The sequence below is a fragment of the Rhinolophus sinicus genome, linkage group LG13 (genome assembly GCF_036562045.2).
Source record: "Rhinolophus sinicus isolate RSC01 linkage group LG13, ASM3656204v1, whole genome shotgun sequence".
In the NCBI taxonomy this organism is placed as follows: Eukaryota; Metazoa; Chordata; class Mammalia; order Chiroptera; family Rhinolophidae; genus Rhinolophus; species Rhinolophus sinicus.
In genome coordinates, this window is record NC_133762.1 from 50,079,150 (window position 1) to 50,093,688 (window position 14,539).

At 40.4% G+C, this 14,539-nt stretch overlaps 1 protein-coding gene and 1 long non-coding RNA gene across 3 annotated transcripts in view; one reads left to right on the forward strand and one right to left on the reverse strand.

Annotated features, from left to right (window-relative positions):
* SPTLC3 (serine palmitoyltransferase long chain base subunit 3) overlaps positions 1 to 14,539 on the forward strand; it is a 155,151-nt gene that overhangs the window by 85,450 nt on the left and 55,162 nt on the right. For both annotated transcript variants that reach the window (XM_019713394.2, XM_074318042.1), the window contains exon 7: positions 7,158 to 7,263. In XM_019713394.2, coding sequence (XP_019568953.2) covers positions 7,158 to 7,263 — 106 coding nt within the window. The remainder of the gene's footprint in view (positions 1 to 7,157; positions 7,264 to 14,539) is intronic.
* LOC141568284 (uncharacterized) overlaps positions 1 to 14,539 on the reverse strand; it is a 44,398-nt gene that overhangs the window by 29,376 nt on the left and 483 nt on the right. The window lies entirely within an intron of this gene.

Consider the following 14,539-nt stretch of genomic DNA (forward strand, 5'->3'; position numbering starts at 1 on the left):
CAGGGAATGGAGGCAGAGAAGGGAAGGCAGCCAATAACGGTGTGTGTCAAGCAAGTTACCACAACAGGCAACTGGAGCTCAATCCTACTAGGTGCCCGTGTAGACATACCTCAGTGTTATCCCACATGAGACGTGAGATGGGGTACTTATCCAACAATTCCCACTCAGTAGGGCTTTCCCTACTGAGGCTGAGTTTGCTCCCATAGCCAAAAAAAAAAAGCAGGCTCTTGGACCAAGAATGGCCTGTGTTAGCAATAAGGAGCTGGGCTGAGGGATATAGGAAGGCCATGTACAGCACTTGCTAACTCTTACCTACTAAGTCCTATTGTCAGGCCACATGTAGGACCCAGAGAGCTGTGGGTCCTTCTGTAAGAATATTTCCTTGTATTTTCTACTTTGGGCAGCTTCAGTGAAATATTCTACTGTGGGCAGCTTCAGTGAAATAGCCAATCCTTAGTTTGTTTTTGTGACTCATTGGGTGGCACAAAACAGGCTCTCCACTCCATTGAACGACGTCAGCACCAACCAGGGAACAACAAGAGGTTTGATCTCCATTAGGATTTTGGTGTGTTTGAGGAAATGGGTCAGAGCACCGTGGGACACCTCTCTGCCTTTGGTAAACCCATCCCCTGGGCTGATTATATTACCACCATGATCATGCCAAACCGTTGGGTAAGCTTTAACTCTCCAGAAAAGTTAACACCTTCATTTAGAGATTTGAATATATCAAGACTGAGTTATTTTTCTGCTGAATCTGTTTGCTTTACTGGTAAATATATATGAACAATGTTTCTCAAACTTGAATGTACACAGGAGTCACTGGGGATCGTATTAAAATGCAGACTCTGTAGATGTGGGGAGGGGCCTGAGCTTCTGCATTTCTGACAAGTTTCCAGGTGATGCCCATGCTGTTGGTACAGGACCACACAGAGATCAGCGAGGCTGTAGGCCATCTCTGTCCTCAAGTGAGCCACAAAGGGTTTCTTGAGTTAGCCTTGGAGAGGAGAAGCAGTCTTTTCAGCTAGGGGAGTTGCCATGAAGTCAGCAGGTTGGGCAGGCCAAGAATTTGGTTTGGAAACAAAAAGTGGAGAAGATGAATCAAGACTCTACCTAGAGGCATTTAAAGGCCAAGAGGAGGAAGAACAACGAGTGCAGTGTTTGGAGGAAAACTCTGAGCCCCACCTTGTCTGTGCAACGAGGGCTCATGAGGGCTGTTTGAGTGGAAGGTCAGACCTATAAACAGCACTTAGAATACTTTATAAGCCATGATCTTTTAGATCTCATGGTATGACTTGGGGTCCCAAACTAGGTTATTTACTTTAATAAATACAGCTATTGCCTCTGTATCTTTTAACAATAACTAACATATTGAATCTTTGCTATAGTGAGCCTTTTATATGCACAAACTTATTTTGGCCTCACAACTACACAAGGAGGCACCTGCTATGATTATGCCCTTTTTATAGATGAAGAAACGGAGGCACAAAGTGGTAAAGTGATTTGCTTAGAGACACAGAGCTAGAAAAAAGCAGAGCTGGGATTTAAACCGAAGAGGTCTGACTCCAGAGTCCCCCATTTTTAAGCACAATGCACTTTACCTCCTTTCCCAGCCTTTTCCATCTCCTGCCTCCCCCTGAATAGTAAAGCAACTCTCCTTGAGTTGGGGCAGTTGGGTCCAGTGGATTCAGCCAGCACTCACTCTGGTTGCCTTTGCTGACACCCTTACCTGATGTGTAGGATCCCAGCACTGACCTCTGAGCTCTCATTTTGCTCCCTGAATCACATCTCATCTTCCTGCATTGATCCCACTCACATAGGAATGCCATTTCAGTACTTGGTCTAATTCTACGGGCCCCTCTCTGAGGATCAAAGCCTTACATGATGCATTGGGCCCAGAGCCTGAGTACATCGGACACTCTGCGCCCATGCTTCAGGCTCTGCCTGTCCTTCATACCATGTCCCCAAAGTCAGCAGTTGCAGGTATGACCTCCTCCCTAAGGTACACAGACCCTGCCCTAGCACCTGCCTCACATTCTTAAACCCAGCCCAGGTCCTCTGCTCCCAGCTGCCTTTTGCACTCTTCCAAGAAGATAATTTGCTTCTTTGACCTACCAAAGGCCATCTACCAACTGCCCGCATATTTACTGAGCCATCAAGGAAACCTGAAAAAAAACTATTTGCCCAAATTGCTTTGGAAAGCTTAAAGCACCAAATTTTCAATGCATCAGAAATGCTGTAATTGATCATATGGAAAAGAGACTCTATAAGTGTGACTTTGAGGAAAAATTTGCTTTGCTTGCCGAAGTTGGCCATTATGATTATGTTTTCCCCTAAAGGCTAAACAAGGAGTCAGTCCCCTCCCCCATCTTAAAAGTAAAAATGATTTCTTTGTCATTGTCCACAGTTATTTAATACTTATTGCTTAACATTTCACATTTGAGCTCAATACTGAAGGATTAAACTGGATATCTCTGCAGAAATGAGGAATGGGAGAAAAGATGAGGAGCAAGGAATTAGAATAACAAGTAGAATTTCTTCATCATCCAATCATCTTTTCATTTAAGCAATAGCTGTTGAGTGCTTATCATGTGCAGACATGAATATATTTCTGGCCAGCAGCCCATGAATAAAGAACCAGAGAGCATATGAGTATATAAATGTAATGACAAAGAATGAACCACCAATTACAATGGGCAGCGTATGGAAAATGGAAGCTGACATTCAACCCAAACACAACCACGGGCCCTGGATGCAGACAAAGGTAGGGTGTTAAGGGATGGGCAATAAGAGAAATTTCATGTCTCAACAAAAGCTCAGTTGCATAAGAGAAGGGGAAGGAGTTTATACAGCAAAGTAAGAATGAAGTCAAATATCCAGTTCTTGTCTTCAGGAAGATACTCTTTGAATTACACCCAATCTTCCTGGTGAGATTTTGGCTGGCTTCCGTGGTTCCTTGTACCCTCTTTTCACAGAACCTCATCTGAGGATTCTCCAGATCCCAGAGGCTTGCTGATATTATCAGGGCTTTGAATTTAAGGACAGGCCCAGGAACAGGCTCTCAAAGTGTATTTGTCACCTAAACCTGATTGTAGTTTTGGGCACATCGTTGGATTATTCTAGGTATTTAGTAATTCAGTAATCCAGTTACCCATGCCTGTGATCGACCAGGATTTGCTTTGTACCAGCCACCAGCTTCCACGCTTGCATTTTTGATAGCTAAATGTTCATCACCTGTCACACCAACTTGCTATTCTCAGCCCTTTACAAACCAAAGGAAACTGCCTTGGTGAGCCGAACGTAGTGGCAAATAATGTCTAAGGCGTTGTTGATACTCAAATTTGTGAGAATTACAAGTCCATAGTGTGTCATTATAACTTTATAATTGCATGGTGTATGTGTGCCTTGATGGTCTCAAATTTGTCCTTTTAATTTCCATATTTCAGAATTTTCTTTATATACTGACAAGAAACTAGCTTGTTTGCATTTGGGATGTTTCTCCTTTTTTGGTTGCGGTTGTTGGTTTTACAAATCTTCTGGCATTAGTTTGCTCATCTGAAAAAACAATCACCTAATCATTCTTCCTTACTTCTCAGAGGTGTCATGAGGATTAACATAATGCAAGTACAAGTGCTTTAATAAACATCATTATTTAAAAATCCCTTGCAGATGTTAACATGTGGCTTGCTAAAAGAGTAGAATCCCATTAGGCCTGCAGAACATAAGCCACAATCCCCTGAACCCTATGGTTCTGTGACCCACATGGCGTAGCATGATAAAGCAAGACCCTGAGAATGAGAGACAAACAAGCAGATGCTAACATGGGTCCAGAATACCATGCTGAGGGAAGCCTTCCCTTTCTCTGTCTAGTTTCTGTGATTCTAAGTGGTCAGTGAGTTTGCCCCCACTCAGGGGAAAAAATGGCTGATTGATTTTCCCTCTGCTCAGAGACTCCACCGTGTGGACACCAGGGGTTTTGTGAAGTTCCACCAAAAGCCTCTCCCCATAGAAATCTCCATTCACATGGAACACAATGCGCTCCCTGCCACAGGATTCCTCACTTCCATCTGCAAAATGCATAAAATAAAAATGCACATCATGGCCATTCGCAGGCTTGTTTTCAGGCCCCGCTTGTTACTTTAAAAATGGAGAGAAAATCCTCTTCTCTTTAGTGGTATTCACTTTTAACTTAATCCTGAACTAAGCCTATAATATGTCTGACTTTTTTGATTGCATAAACAATACAATAATCTCTGCATCCTAGATTTTTCTAAATCTTAGAATATTCATTTTTAAATGATTGCTAATTTAGTTCATCTGGGTTTGTTTTTATTAATATGGCATTGGGACATACTCATCATGTTTCATTTCTGTACAAAAACTTATAAATTTCAAGTCCCAGAAGAAAAAACAATAAACAGGAATACTTATATTCATCATCTTTTTATTTCATTCAGACACTAACAGTCTTGTGGTAGATTATAGAAAAGGCAGCTGGTTTCCCCCAATCACATGAGTTCCTTCAACATCTTAGGAACCCACCCTAAAGCAAAAACAAGATGTCCATGCAAATGGAGGTTATTATCCCTGGAATTCTCAAGGAAGCTGCTTTTTGTTTCCTTGGCTGCCATCTCTTGGTTAATGATATAGTGTCAATAAAACACACTACAGCTGTGAAGGCAGACTCTTCAAAGCAAAAGCAAAAAGTATAGTTAATTAAAGAAATATTATTGCAGACATGAGGCTTATCTAATAGTTCCTACTTAGATCCAAAATTTTCATTCTCTTTCCTGTTTCCTGGTCTAGATTCTGTTCCACGAAAAAACTGATTCAATTACCAAACATAGATTTGGCACTAGGACAAGATAAGGTCCCTGCCTTCTGTGGAGGAGAGACATGAAATCAAATAATGGGAAACATGATGAGTGTTTAAGAAAAAATAGAGGAGTCATCAGGGACACCAAGAAGAAAGAAATTCTGTACCATTGGCCAGAAGAGTTTGAGTTGAGGCTTCAGGGATGAGTGGGAGTTCTCCAGACAGACAAGAGGGGAAAAGCATAACAGAGTTGGGAAGCTGTGTGCTGGGGAACACTGAGAGACTATGTCAGGAAAATAGGCAGAGGATAGATTAGGAAGGGCCTTTTGAGATTGTGGTAAGTAACTGTAGTAGTCCCCCTTATCCACAGTTTCACTTTCCTCAGTTTCAGTTACCCTCGATCAACCGTGATCTGAAATATTAAATGGAAAACTCCAGAAATAAACAATTCGTAAGTTTTCAGTTGTGTGCTGTTCTGTATGTGGTTTGCTCAAATGTACTTCATCAATTAAAATACACCAGCCATACCTCCACAATTGTATTTCAAAGAAATACTTTGTGGCCTCATTGGGGGTGGCAGGGTTGTGATGTGGAAAAGTGAAATGCACCCACCAATGCATTCATCCAGCTTTAGGAGAAGCCCGAAAACAGATCCAACCACAGACTGGGGACTAAAAGACAAAATTGAGGGTCTCTACATTGAGATCAAGAATCTCAGCTAACTTGAACCTAGACCAGTGATAAACCAATGAAGACCTGCCTCTTGAGACTTTTGTGTACAGTGGCTAAAAACAATATTGATTGCACTGTTTTAACATTATTTTTGCTAGGTTTCTCTATGAGCATTTTAAATGGGATCTCTAATGCCTAGAGACCATTATACAAGTCAAGTCAAGTTAGCAGTTCAGTAGCATCTCCATGTTTGTAAATTAAGATTGGATTCTAGATCTAAAGGACTTCAGTTTCAGCTTAGGGGTGCAAAGAAATGTGTTAGACATATAATGAGTGAGAAAACATGCACATAAACCTCTGCCTTTTTCTCTGTCTCTCTCTCTAAGCTTTGCAGGTTAAACACACACACACACACACACACACACACACACACACACACACACAGCTGGATTGGTAGGCAAATCTTTCCCAAGGGTCTCTCAACCAAAGCTCAGTCATCTATATCTGATTGCATATAAATGAAAAGTCACTATTAATTATATCTGACATCAAAAGTTACCAAGAAAAATATAGCAGGCATTCATCCTCTCCTGTTCTACATCGCTATGAAGATTGAGGAAAAAGGACAATGATTCACAAAAGTAACAGGTAGCGGTTACATATATGGGTCATGGTAGGAGACTACATGGATTCAAATCCTGGCTCTGCTGTTTATAATCATAGACCTCAGACGATTTACCAGACCTCTCTATGCCTCAGTTTCCTGAATCATAAAACACAGATACCTCCTCCTTAGGGTCATTGAGAGGATTAAATGAGTCATTACAAAGAATGTGCTTAGAAAGAATGCAGATAGGGTTCAATAATTGTAAGTTATTATTAAGGTATCCAGAAGTCTCCAGATGTTTTGTGAAGAAATGCTAATTGTCCCCCTGACTTAAAGTGTTGAAAGCTCCGAAGTTGGAGGATGTCAAAAGTAAAGTCCCCAGGGTGGGGGGTGGGGGGTGGGAGATGAGGGTAAGGGGGATCGAATATATGGTGATGGAAGGAGAACTGACTCTGGGTGATGAACACACAATGGGATTTATAGATGATGTAATACAGAATTGTACACCTGAAATCTATGTAATTTTACTAACAATTGTCACCCCAATAAATTTAATTTAAAAAAAAAAAAAAAGTAAAGTCCCCAAGTATAGGTGATGAGACTACTACCAACAATGTGCCACTCCCGGCAAACTCAGCTAAATTCTAACATGCTCACGTCTAAACAATTAGTAAGTGTTAGTTAATTATACCTCTCATAGTTCACTTTAACCTAGCAATAAAGCTTATACCTCAGAGATGTATTTAATGTAGAACTTCAATCTCTGCTAAGGCGAGAGAGGAGAGACTTTTAAGAGTTTACGAAACCATGTGCCTCCAGTGGAGGTTTATTCTGACTGCCATACAAGTCTAACTAGTCACCTTGTCAGAATTCAATTTTACTAAAAAATAGACCCCTTTTCCCCCACACCCCAGAAGTTCTCTGATTCCAGTTTTGCTCTCTGAAAGTTCAGGTTTCAGCCTGAGCCTAAAAAGATCTGGCACCTCCCCTAAAAAAAACCGGGGGAGGAAAAAAAAAACACCTTCATGACTCATTTTTTTTTTTTTTTTTTTGTATTATTTAAAGACATGCAAAGCCTAGAGAAGCTTCTGAGAGATGCTGTAATCTATGGCCAGCCTCGAACCCGCAGAGCTTGGAAAAAGATTCTCATCCTGGTGGAGGGCATCTACAGGTATGTAAATAATCAGAGACATTTAAACACACTGAGACCCACTGCAAGCTGAAAAATGGGGAAAGGCTGACCTCTCCTAGCTAAAGGGGAAAATGAGTTAGATGTAGGTATTATGGAGGAATCTGAGCTAGAGCTATCCATGTGAGATGTCAAGTCTTGGGTCACCTATATTTTTAATGTCTATACATATGGCAGATCACCTTGGAGGATGGCAGGCTTGTGAAAGCTTCTTCAGCAACATCCTCACAGGACACTGCTAACTTGTATTGATTCTTTCCAGTGCCTTTGGCTGCCCCACAGTTTGAAAGGCCTTTAGGGGCTGGGTGATTCAACATCAGAATGCTCCTTGTCCTGACATCTCTAATAGATGTTGCTCACGGGCGCCCAGATGCCCCTAACTGGACATTTCACTCAACTTGTGGTTTCTTGCTGAATTTGGCCAGTAGTTGGCATCAGAATATGAAAGGGCTGCTCATTTTCCTCAACCTGGGGTGCAATTCTCCATAGAGAGCTTGGGTGTTGGGGTGTGGGAGATGGTCTTAGCATCTGAAGGTATACTCTAGCCTGAGTTTTCCCACCCCTTTTAAGCTGAGCAGACAAAATGCCCACTAAGCCATTTAGAGCTGCGCTTTCATACTGTGACTTGTGATTGAGTTTGCTTCATTCTCTGTCTGAATGGATTATCATTACTGAAATGGAAATTTCCTCCAAGATTTTCTTCTATTGGAGGCCCTAGTCTGTTAGTCAAGGAAATATTATCTCAGAGTTACTCACTCCTAAGTCAATTCTCAAATGATCCTAATATTAGAGGAACTGAGGAAGATGTTTTCTATGAGATAATTATAGAAAAGTGAAAAATATGAAAAGGAAGGAAATGAGGGCTTAACTTCCCAACAAGGAGGAGTATGGCTGCAAAGAAGACTTGAGAACAGAAGTAGTATTTGTTTCATCCAGCTAATCCAATTGGACCCACAGTGCACAAGTTTCTGTTACATGAATACATAGCAAGCAGCAGAAGAAATGTGTCTCTATCCCTTTTGGAAAAAAACAAGTGCTTTCTCCCAAATTTAATCATCCTAGTATCATTTTATTCTTTTCTCTGGTACTTACTTACTGCCCCAGTTGTTGGTGTTCTGGGTGTTCACTGTGCTACTTCAGGGTTATGAAGTTGGCATTTCAAGTTTCCAGTAGCCCACCTTCTGCATTACGTATCAGGACCTCATCAGGTCAGCCTGATACTGTGTGCTGTTTATGAAGTCTCTGGGATCACCTTCGAGCAGCATTCTTAACTAGGGTGATTTCTCCACCCTCATCTCAGGCACATTTGGCAATTGTCACTTGTCACAACTGCAGTAGAACACTATTGGCATCTAGTGGACAGAGGCCAGAGATGCTACTAAACATCTTACAATGCACAGAATAGTCCCCTACAACGAAGAATTATCTGGCTCAAATGTCAACCTTGATGAAGTTAGGAATCCTTGCTGTAGAATAATTGAACTACTCACTGGCCCTGAACTTGCTACTTTTAGGAAATAATGTCCTATTGTCTCTAGGCTGTCATAACCTCAAGCATGGATCTTTCTTCTTGTGTGATTTGTGCCAGCTGCCAGCCTGGGAGGGAGCCCTTATCTAAACACCTGTCACTCAGGCCTGGAGTAGCTGGAGGGCATACCAGCTAAGGGAGAGCAGACTGGGCATCTTCTTTAACCAGAGTAAACAGAACCCAACTGCAAATAAACAGAACTTGGCTCCACTAAAGGAAAGTTATGTTGTAAGCACTTTGATCATGGCTGAAATTAAGTGGACTACCAGCATTTTACTCTCATATATGCCCATCATTTACACAGAGAAACCACTCCAGCAGCAGGACTTGTTAATGGCTACACTGGCTTTATGTCCTATTGTGATCTCAGGAGGACAGGAGAGCCAGGTGTGAGCTTCTGGCTCCAAGCCACAACTTAGTCTTCACTAGTAATGGTGATTGTTTCGTTATCTATTGCTGCATAAAAACCCCCACCCCCAAATATAATGACTTACGCAGCAATGTGTTTTTATTTCCCATGCTACTGTGAGCTATCTAGACCAACAGAGCAGTTTTTCTGCTCCACGTGGTGTTGGTTAAGGGTCATTCATGGGGCTGTATTCCACTGGGAGTTCAGCTGGATCTGGAACATCCAAAATGACCTCACTCACGTATTTGGGGTCTTGGTACTGGCTGTCGACTGAGTCCCTGGTTCTCTTCTCTTCCGTGGGGTGATTTCTCTGTATTTGGCACTTCTTATTCAGCAGTATAGCCGGAGCTTCCTTCCAACGTGGCAGCTAGCTTCCAAGAGAAACAAAGCAGAAGCTGCCAGCCTTTTAAGGGTTAGGCCCAGAACTGGTACGGCATCATTTCTGCCACACTCTCTTGGTCAAAGCACATCACAAGGCCAGCCCAGATTCAAAAGGAAGGACAATAGAACCCATCTCTTGATGGGAGGATTGGCTTGTGTGTACAGGATTGGGAAGACTTGCAGGCAGCCATCTTTGGCGGAAATCTATTCCAGTGGCTCAGTAAACCTGGCATATACACAGAGTGACTGTCCACTTCCCAAGGACTGGCCTTCATAGAGAGGTTCCTTTTATCTCACTTGCACAAGAATCTTATCTTTAAACGAGACTATGACCTAAATGGCTTCATTCATACATAAGAAGCAGGGTACCTTCTTGGCAGGCCTCAGTACCCCCTGGGGCCTCAGTTTCCTCATTTGTAAAATAAAGCTAGCCTAGAGTTCTGCAACATATGCTTGTTCTCATATGATGCTATCACCAGAAAAGGAAATTATTTCCCACAAGATTTTGCAAAGGGCCAGGGTTAGAATGTGAAATCAATAGTTCACAAATGCACATCTCCTTTTTAGAGGTATATTGTAGAGACATACCTTGTTTCTATTTATATGAAGCCTCCTTTGAATTTTCACTCCCAGATTTTTTCTGATCTCTTGCTTGTGGTTTGCCACCATGGGCAAAGTCCTCCCACCACAGAAAGCTCACATAAATCAATTTTTTCATGACTCCAAAAAAGAGCAGTCAGCCAAATCAGAATTTCAGGCAGGTATCAAGGTAAAAAGGGATAGATACCATGGCCAAGAAGTCAGAAAGCTCCACAAAAGCAGTGATGATGATGATGATGATGATGATGACGGTGATGATGAGAATAATAGCAATGATAATAATGTCACCATCCATAGATCATCTAGATATTATTGTTTACATATAAAATATAGAAGAGTCAGGATTTGGAGGGAGGCCTGGGACTCCTGGTGTTGCTGCTTACAGCTGAGTACCTTTCAAAGGGTTCTTTTGTAGTATTAAATGAGATCATGTAAGCTAGTTCTTGCCAGAAGCCCAGCCTATAGTAAGACCACAATCAAGAATAGCTGCCTTCCTCATTAAATTTATTTTCAGGTGAGGAAGTTGCAACCTGGAAAACAAGTTGTCTACATAGTAAAGCTGTCTGCTCTTCACCCACCTGGAGAAGGGGTGTCAGTGGAAGGAACTCACATTTATCACGTGTCTACCCCTGCTAAATATTTTGCATGTGCCATCTTGAGTAAGCCTCTTCAGGTCTCTTGAGATTATTGTGAGGAGGAAGACACTGAGCCTCTAAGGCCTGGTAGATAACTGAGATGAAACAGAGCTAGGGCTCAAACCAGGTGGCCCTCCTGGGACACAGGCCCAATGTAAACAGAAGAGTCAAGCTCATGTTTCAACATCTAATAAAATAAACATGGAAACTACAAGGTCATCCATTTGACTTTTACGTTTAGGTAAAGGGCTCAGTTTCTTTATCTATAAAATAGGGAGGTTGAAACTTGAAGTCTAAAGTTCCATGACCCCATGATTTTTGCTTTCAAATTACAGTATTATTATTTTATTGTTCTGATTTGTATTTTCCTTTAAGTATTGTTTTAAAGTCAACTCTTCTAATTTTGTGTCTCAGAGAAGTTTAGTTTTTGACTCATTGTGGTTGAATAATATCAAAATTATTCAAAAATATCCTAGAGATGGAGAGAGGCATCCCATATAGCCTGAGATATCAACTGGCATGGCTGGGGCCCAAACTTTTAAAATAAAATTAACCAATAAATAATATCCAGCCCTTCAAAAAATGCATATATAAACAAATGCTGAAGTCTCAGAATGCCAGTTTCTCTAAGAATATAAGCCATTCTTCTCAAAACAATGTAAGTTTAAGGACAGAGAACTTCAGAGGTAATCTTTAACCTATATCTCTATGGTTTAAAAAAATAAAAAGAATAAGTCTTAGCTCTATTTTTAATTAGTCTTAGCTCCTTTTGTTCTCTTTCCACCTTCTTTTCTTCTCTTGGGTTATACTTTGGGCCCACCAAGGAGATTTTTCCACCATGTAAGTTGGCAAACCAGTGCTTTAATTCCCAATCCTGCCAGTGGATAATATGGTTTATATGTGGAGGAGAAGGTGGTGAGAGGGAGATTTCTAAAAGGAGTCTTGTCACTTAGCTAATACATTATGTAATAGAAAAGATATAAAGAAATTATTCACTGGCTTGCTGGTTTAAGAATAATTCAAGTCCCTGCACAGAGCTTCAAATTAACTGGTAGAATTATCTTAACTTACAGTTGTATTTTAGTTGTTTTCTTCTGTTGAAATCAAAAGAAAACACAACCTTCCATTCAAGAAGAAAGAATAAAACACTGTTTATATTTTCTACATCGTTTTTGACACATTGTTTTAACAGCAATTCCGAGGAATAGCATAGATAGCCCTTTTTATGTATGCACCAAACTCAATATCTCACTATAGCAAAAAGTTCAATTCAAATTGGGTCACAATGAGAAAATGAAAACTTAGTGTGAGCGAATATAACTCTTTATAAAAGCTGAGTTCTCCCTAAGACTCATGTGTGCCCTGCATTAACTCCAGAAATCAGCAGTATCGTAGAGTCATTAATCTTAGAGGGAGAAATATAAACCAGGTGGGTAGACTCCTAACATCAGTTAGCCCAGCCCCAGCAAAGGATGGCTAATTAGCTGCCCTGAGTGTCTGCAAACTGTTCAACATTAACTCTAGCTCCTGCCAAATTCACTTCCAGAACAAAGAATGGTTATTTGTGACATGTCAGGTTTTTAGTATATTTGTGTTACCAACTTAAAACACTTTAAAGATGAGAAGAAAATTCTAGAATTTTGAGGGCAGAGAGCCATTTATTATGTATGACACCCATATGCCTCTTCCCTAGAAGATGCAACACAGATCATTGTCAAGAGGTCCTTATTTCTCAAGTTAGATCTCATTGCAATCATTTCCTCCTAGGCTTCTCCTAAGAATAAGAACAACCCAATGAGAGCTCGTTATGTGTCAGACGCTTTACCGACATTATTTCTAGTTATCCTTATAAAGACCATATAGGGAGGGTCCCATCATCATGCTTATTTTACATATGAAGAAACGGAGGTCCAGAACATCATATAAGTTGCCCACATCCTCAATTAGTAAGCAGTATGGCTACATCTAAGTTTAAACAATCAGATGGCTGTACCTCCTGAACCTCAATGGAAACAACTTTAATAAACAATCTAAGAAAATATTGGAATTCACTCACAAAACTTATGTAAGAGAAGACGACTCTATCTGGTCTTCATTTCGTTAAAATCTGAACACAGTCATTCAGAATAACCTTGTGAAAAGTGTAATAAGGGGAACTTACTATATTGCAAAAGACAGTGTCAAGAGAATTAGAAGACAAGCCACAGACTGGGAGAAGATGTTTGCCAATGGGACATCTAATAAAGGATTGTTATCTAAAATATAAAAGAACTCTTAAAATTTAACAGTAAGAAAACAAAAACCAAATTAAAAAATGAGCCAAAGACCTTAACAGATACTTCACCAAAGAATCTTCTTCTACAGATGGAAATGCACATATGAAAAGATGCTCCATGTCATATGTAATCAGGGAAACACAAATTAAAGCAATAAAATACCAAAACACACCTATTAGAATAGCTAAAATCTGGAACACTGACAAAAGTAAATGCTGGCAAGGATGTGCCTCGATAGGAACTCTGATTCATTGCTGGTGGGAATGCAAGATGATACAGCCACCTAGGAAGACAGTTTGATATTTCTTACAAAATTAAACATACAATCCAGTAATCATGTTCCTTGGTGTTTACCCAAAGGAATTAAAAACATGCATCCACACAAAACACTGCAAACAAATCTTTCTAGCATCCTTATTATACTTGCCCAAACTTGGAAGCAACCAAAATGCCCTTCAGTCTATGAATGGATAAACAAACTGTGGTACATTCAGACAATGGAATATTATTCAGTACCAAAAAGAAATAGGCTATCTGGCCATAAAATGACATGGAGGAAAAATAAATGCACATTAGTAAGTGAAAGAAGCTAATCTAGAAAGATTACATAGTGTATGATACCAACTATATGACATTCTGGAAAAGGCAAAACTGTGGAGACAATAAAAACATCAGTGGTTGCCAGGAGTTGGGTATCAAGAGGGATGAATAGGCAGAGCACAGTGGATTTTTAGGACAATGAATATAGTCTGTATGATATTATAGTGATGGATACATATCATTATACATTGGTCCAAACCCATAGAATGCACAAAATTAAGAGTGAACCCTAAGGTAATCTATGGACTTTGAGTGATGAGGTGTCAATGTTGGCTCATTAATTGTAACAAATGTACCACTCTGGTGAGGGATGTTGATAATGGGGGAGGCTATGCAGAGTGGGGCATGGAATATATAGGAAATCACTGTACCTTATGCTCAATTTTGATGTGAACTTAAAACTGCTCTAAAAAATAATCCTTTCAAATACACACACACATACTCACGCACACACATACACGCACACACACACACACACGTGCACGTTTCAACTCAATCTTCATACTCCCTCCAAACCAACACCCGTTGGTCTACTGTACAACCAGCTGGACTGTTTTGACTGAATTGACCTAACACTTGAGTTTATTTTTTAAAATACATTAAATGTAATAAATGAACTAATTAGGAAGAAGGGAGAACTTCAACTCTCTGTTTGCGTCAGTTGATTAGTTCTTGAACTAAATTGACAGGTTGCTTGAATTGTTTGACAGACTCCTTTGTGTGGTGAGGGTGTGAGTCTGTGTGTTTTCATAGAACTCGCCTGTCAGTGCAGTCAAAACTGTATGCGGTGTAGACACAACTTACAAAGTGTTCTGAGAACTGATTAAAG